We start from the raw sequence: 7,253 nt of genomic DNA on the forward strand, positions 1-7,253 counted from the left end.
CAATATTTAATCATTCGTGCATAAGTTCGCAATCTTTTCTCTCTAGCTTTGCTTTTTACTAACATAAGTCTTAACAGCATTTATACACGCATATGTCTAACTTATGTATTCTTAATTCTTTATTTTCAGTAGTATTTTATGATACATTTATACAGATACAATTGGATACATCAATACAAAAGTAGTAATATGTGGAGTACTTTTTACAATAAAAAATTAATATAATTAACAAATATATATTAGTTACGATATTGAAAATAAATTACTTTTATCCTAATGTAGATAACTGAGATAAATTTGAATCATTAATAGATCGGTTTGAATTAAAATCGATTTTTATGCTACAAAAGTGAAACATTGATTTTATTATTTGTAGTTCGACCTGTGGAGCTGGATTCTCGTTTGAAGTATAACACGCAGTTTTTTTGTTCAAAAAGTGGATTTTTTCGCGATCCGTTAAATTGTAACAAGTTTTATCGTTGTGTGGACTTTAACGGAGATGGCTTACGATTTGCGGTGTTTAAGTTTGACTGTCCAAAGGGGCTTGTTTTTGATGAAGAGGAAAAACTATGCAATTGGCCATCTGCTGCTCCGCCCTGTCAAGATGTGAGAATACAGGACGAATATCCAATTGAAGAAGACACTTCTGATGAAAGAAACGCTAAACCACAACCAATTCCAGTACCTGACGGTGGCGACTCACCTGTAAGCGATAGTGATCCCACGCAAGAGGGCGCTTCATCTCCTAGTGACAGTGATCCAATACAAGATGGCGACTCACCTGTAAGCGATAGTGATCCCACGCAAGAGGGCGCTTCATCTCCAAGTGGCAGTGATCCAATACAAGGTGGCGATCCATCTATAAGTGGCGGTGATTCCACGCAAGAGGGCACCTCAACTGGTGACGATGGCGACACAATACAAGACGGCCTCTCATCTCCAGATGGTGGAAATTCCACTAAAGATGCTATTAATATTGTTTGTTTTAAAACAGGTTATTTTCGACACCCTACAAATTGCAGTAAGTTTTATAGGTGCGTCAATACTTCCCTGGAAGAAACATCTTACTATATTTATATATTTGAGTGTCCCAAAGATCTGTGGTTTGATGAGACTATTGAGTCTTGTAATTGGAAATCATCTTCTCCTTCCTGTAACAGTGAAGCCTCTTCAGAGAGTCAGCAAAATGGGGATTCAATTCTAGATTCAACAGTTCCTGAAAAACCTGAAGCAGGGGCAGCCTCTTACAGTTACATCCTCAAACATGCTGATAAAAATAACGAGCATAGTGGAATAATCCTGTCACCCAAAAGTCCAGATGTGTCAGAACTAGTCTGTACACATGAAGGTTTCTTTCGCCATCCCACAGATTGTGGAAAATTTTATGGATGTGCAGATTTAACAGGTTCAAATATGACTTTTAATGTATTTCAGTACGATTGTCCTGATGGTTTCGTTTTTGACCAAACTACATGCTTCTGTAAACTACCACAATTTGCACCACCCTGTACAAGCAGTGCATCTGAAAACGCTACAATTACAGACGAATCTCAACCGTTTCCACCTTCTGAGCAAGGTAATTTATCTCAACCCAAAGAAGACTTAATAAACAATGCAAGACAACCGGTTATTTCCGTAACCCTCAGAACTGTCATAAATTCTATAGATGTGTTGATCAATCCGGAACAGGCTCTAGGTTTGTAATATACCAGTTTGAATGTGTAGATGAACTTGTATTTGACGAAACTATTAAGTCTTGTAACTGGCCACATAAAGCACCACCTTGTAATGACCCCTCTTCTTCCAAAATATCTCCAGATTCATCAGGACAAAAAATTCCTGTTTCAGAAGGTGAGAAACAACCACAAGGTCCAGGACAAAGAAATCAAACAAGCATTAATGAATCATCAAAAGATCAGGATTCAAGCAAAAAAGATAATATTGAAGCTACTGATAGAAATGATATCAGTGGCGATTATGGTCATTCAACTGAAGACAAAAGTGGACAAAAGGAATCAGGACAGTCGGAAAATGGCTCTACTGTTCCAGTAGAATCTAATAAGATCTCTGATTCTGAGACTTCTGGTCCAGATGGTGTCACATCATCTTCACAAGAAATTAATAATAATCAACTAGTCTGCTCAAAACCTGGAGTTTTCCGTCATCCAGAAAATTGCAGCAAATTTTACATGTGTCATAATTTGACTGATGCTGAAGAGCCTTTTGCCATTTATATATTTGACTGTCCTAATGATCTTGTCTTTGATGAAAATATCAACAGTTGTAACGATCCAAATCAGACTCTCCCATGTAATAATGAGTCAGGTGTCTCAACTGCTGAAGATGTAACTGATTCTACAAGTTCTTATGAAACTACACCATCAGCAGATCAAGTAACATCTGGTGTGGGAAATTCATCACAAACAATAACTGACTCGCAACCTGGAGCTACCGATGCTCAACAAGGAGAGATGGACACAAAACCTGGAGCAGAAGAATCCCTACAAGAAGAAACAGATTCACAGTCTGAAGGAGAAGAGTCCCCATCACAAAAAGAAGATTCAGTGCAGAATAAAGAAGATGAGCATTTAGCTGGAGAATCTGTAGGCTCTGAACAAACATCAGAGATTACCACTCAAGCCTCAAAATGTAAAGAAGTGGGTTTTTTTCGGAATCCCAATAATTGCAATCGATTTTATAGATGTGTAAAACAAGGTGCAAGATTGATAAAATATGATTTTAATTGTCCAGATCGCCTTGTTTTTGATGAAATTCACAGTGTCTGTACTTGGGCTAGTCAAACTTCCCCTTGTTCTTCACCTAGAAATGAATCGCTTTCAGGAGGATCTACATCAGAAAGTGGATCACCTACAGGAGATGCTTCAACTGAAGATGGATCATCTACAGGAGATGCTTCAACGGAAGGTGGATCATCTATAGAAGGTGCTTCAACAGAAAGTGAATCATCGACAGAAGGCCCTTCAACAGAAAGTGGATCACCTACAGGAGATGCTTCAACTGAAGATGGATCATCTACAGGGGATGCTTCAACTGAAAATGGATCATCTACAGGAGATCCTTCAACAGAAAATGGATCATCTACAGAAGGTGCTTCAGCAGAAAGTGGCACACTCTTAGGAGGAGATACTTCATCTGGAGGCACTACAGTTGAAAGTGAGGACGAGACCTTAGGTTCAACAACTACTTTATCATCTTCAGGTCCTCCTGAAGAAAACACAGAATCATCTTTGCCAGAGACTGGTGGTACTCCTTCTCGAGAAGGTAATGCCCTTTGTCCGAAAGCAGGATTTTTCCGAAATCCTCGTGATTGTCATAAATTTTATAGATGCGTAGACTTTGAGGGAAACAGTGAAAGTTTCGTTATATTTGAGTTCAATTGTCCAGATGGCCTTGTGTTTGATGAAAGTATTAGTGTTTGTAATTGGCCAGATCAGGCTCCTCCCTGCGGTGTCTGCCCTCCCGTCGATGGTGCAGAAAATAGTACTAATGGCACACTGACCGAAGAAACAACATTACCTATGAGTACAACAACAGAAAATAGTACTAATGGCACACTGACCGAAGAAACAACATTACCTATGAGTACAACAACAGAAAATAGTACTAATGGCACACTGACCGAAGAAACAACATTACCTATGAGCACAACAACAGAATTAACCCAAACTACAACCAGAAATACCATAACCGTGGATGTTGGAAGTTTATACGACTGTCAAGTTTCAGGTAATTTCCCATTTGAATCTGATTGTATAAGGTTCTACAGGTGCGTAGAAAGAGAATCTGGACTCATCGGTTTACTTTATCGTTGTCCAGATGGTTACATTTACGATGAGAAAGTAGCGCTTTGTCGAAGAAAACCTACATCTTTTATTTGCGGTAAAGATTCTCCCAATTCACTTATTTTCCGTGCTGACCCATTCATTTTAGATAATGCCATCCTTGCTACTTCTGAGTTTTTACTTGACTAAAAAGTAATAAATGCAGAAAATTAAATTCTACACGGAAAACAAGACATTGGTAGTAGCAATGGGATTAAAGTTTAAATAACTAGCTTTTTTTTTGGAACAGTGGTGTTACTTTAAGGTGGTATGCAAATAGTGTTTTACTCTTTTTTTATGGGTTTTGTTCTTATGCACTTGTTTCTTGTATCTTTGGGATTATAATGTTAAAACTTTCAATGCCAAAAAGTAACGCGTGACAACATTTCTTGTATTTATGTGTATTTTTTTCAAAAACTTTTAATGTTTTTATTAATTACTGTGTTTCCGTCATTTTAAGGTTGGGTTGTTGTTTATCTGTATTTTGGAGATTTTATTAAAAAATGTCCTAAAAACTATTGTTTTAGTGAATAATGCTCTTTAGTTGATAATTATTATTCAATTCAAAAGTATTTTAATGTGAACTTAAATAGTCCCATAAATTATTTTTTGTAAACACTGGCATTTTCTCCCCATTCACTAAAAACCAATTAACAAGTATTTAACAAATAAATAAACAAACAAGTTCACTGTAAGCGGTATTTGGTTAGTTCAAACATGTCTCACAGTGGCTCAGTACGACTCAACATGTCTGAGAGTTTATAACGCTAAAAATCTGGTTTAGATACCCGCGGTGGGCAGAGCAAAGATAGCTCATTGTGATGTTTTGTGCTTCACAAACCATCTCTTACTTCTTGGTTTTCTTTTATTTTTCTGTAAATTTCTTTTTGATCATATTTTAATTTTCTGTCTGTTCCTTTATGATATTTTTCTATGCTTTGTCTCTTTCTCTTTATTCTTCTTTCCACTACTTCATCATATCCAGCACATTTTTTATCTCACTTTGTGCTTATACTGTCATAATAAAAGTTAAAGTTTAATCAAAGTTCTATTATATTTCCCCCAAATAATCCCACTCCTGACGCCAGTTTGTAACGTGTTCTATCATTGGGTTGTTGTTTTTTTATATTTATTTGATAAAAATAATGCGAACAAATTAATTAATTTTTCTAATAGCATTTGCTACAGGTTAGGTTCACTAATAGGCCCAACTTCATAAACAACGTTTTAACAGAAATTTTAAAACTAATGTATGCCTAACTCACAAATAAACTTACGTTCAGAGTTTCTTTGCTAATCTATCAAGAACAAATACGCTAGTTGACTAACTTACTAACTAATTACAGACGAATAGACTAAATAATTCTCATTGTCTTATTTACAAACTGACACTGAATCGAATAATTGTATTAATTGAGCTTATTCACTCAGTCACTTTTTTATCACTTAATATCTACTTAATACAGGAAGCATCTAGATGTTGCGTCATCATGACGTAATGACAAGCCTATCTAGCAAACAAACACCTAAATTAAAATATTACAAGTGTAGCTTACAACAATATGTTGAGACAAATATAAACTTTATCGATTTATAACATCAATGGGAGAAAGATTTGTGTATAACTGACATACAACGATCAAAATGACAACTAGTTAAAAAGAGTTTCTAATATTTTAGATAACTTACAAATGATTAACTCAGAAGTTAAATATATTTATTCAAAAAACACATCTTGTTGTTATTTACCCCAATCAATCCTTTAAAGAAATTGAACAAAATTTCATGCGGAGAACAAAATATTTAGATGTAATCTTTGTGCTTATAATTTACTCTTTAAAAGTTTCAAATTCCCCCATGATTATTGTCGAGCTTGTCAAAAATGCAACAGAGGTTTAAAAAAAAATGTTTTTAAACACGAATCATTTTACATTATACTATGTAGATTTTAGGATGTTAATCTGTATGAGTAAATAATCCACACCAAATGTTGGATACTTTTGTTTTAGTCAAGTCTCAGTGTGTCTGTATATACTGTAACCCCGCAAGTGCTAAGTAAATTTAATGAGATAAGTACCTTTTCAAACAGCTGTTTAACATATTTTGGGAACACAAAATATGAGAGGGTGCTTTTCCAAACGTAAACTTTGTAACTAATAAATTCTGAAGAGGCCTGGCATGTTGCGTGTTCGAATCCCTATCACCGAACATGTTCGCCCTATCAGGCGTAAGGGCGTCATAGTGTAACAGTCAATCCCACAATTTATTGTAAAAGAGTATCCCAAGAGTTGGCGGTGGATGGTGTTTTCCCTTTAGTCTATCACTGCGAAATTAGGGACGGCTAGCGCAGATAGCCCTCGAGTAGCATTGCGTAAGATTCAAAACAAATCACACCAAGTTCTGAAGATGCTCGAAATATTTTTGAAACACACAAAGCAAGAAGGGCTTGGCAATGGCCAGGTGGTTAGGGTGCTCGACTCATTTGTTTTTTGCTTGTTTTTTTTTTGTGTTACTTTACTCCTGGAGACTGTTGGCTTCCAGGTTTTGTAGCAATGCTGTGGCTGCTACAGTAGCAGGTACATCGCTGTTTCTATAGTTCATTAGCTGTTGAAAGTTATTTTGCCAAAGATTAGAACTTAAATGAAACCCATCACATCATATATTTTCATATCGCAGTTAAAACTACTTTGCTTAATGTTCCATTGTAACAACATTGTTAAAAGTTATTTCATATCAGAATATAATTAACCATTGCTTCCTGAGACGGAGCAACATTGTTCAAGTACTGTTATTCTAATACCATGATCGTAATATTTCAAATTGTTTTGTGTTACAAGACGCTAATAAATATCTATCAACAAATAAAAGTTAGAGAAAGGAAATTTAAGCTATTGTAGTGGCGCCATCTAGAACCCACAAGTTAAAATCACTGAAAATATTTTTTTGTTTGGTTTTGATGTATAGTCCTTTACTCACTAATAATAATTTAAAACACCTTAGGTATTTGAATATTTGACCGCTAGGTGAATTTCAGTGAAGAAATTTACAAATACAAAAATTAGCTTTTATTAATTTGACTGATCTCTGATTCAGCTCGCCCGGCACGGTCAGGTGATTAGGGCGCTTGACTCGCAATCTGAGAGGCGCGGGTTCGAATACAGGCAAACATGCTCGCCCTTTCAGCCATGGGGGCGTTATAATGTGACGGTGAATCCCACTATCCATTAGTAACAGAGTAGTACAAGAGTTGGCGATGGATGTTGACAACTAGCTGCCTTCCCTCTAGTCTTTCACTGCTAAATTAGGGACGGCTAACGCAGATAGACCTCGCGTAGCTTTTTCGATGACGAGGAACCCACTTTGAGACTAATAATGGCTGGAGACGGCTTGAATGGGTAATGAAGAAAAACT

General features: G+C 36.2%; 1 protein-coding gene across 1 annotated transcript; it reads left to right on the forward strand.

The window, feature by feature from the left end:
• Positions 1-376: 376 nt before the first annotated feature.
• Positions 377-3,992, forward strand: LOC106467085 (mucin-17-like; the record flags this gene model as incomplete). Its single annotated transcript, XM_013927403.1, has 2 exons — positions 377-1,576; positions 1,690-3,992. Coding segments are annotated over 2 exons (3,503 nt in total), but the record flags the coding sequence as incomplete, so codon positions are not given.
• Positions 3,993-7,253: the final 3,261 nt, after the last annotated feature.

Source organism: Limulus polyphemus, unplaced genomic scaffold, assembly GCF_000517525.1.
Source record: "Limulus polyphemus unplaced genomic scaffold, Limulus_polyphemus-2.1.2 Scaffold2484, whole genome shotgun sequence".
Lineage (NCBI taxonomy): Eukaryota > Metazoa > Arthropoda > Merostomata > Xiphosura > Limulidae > Limulus > Limulus polyphemus.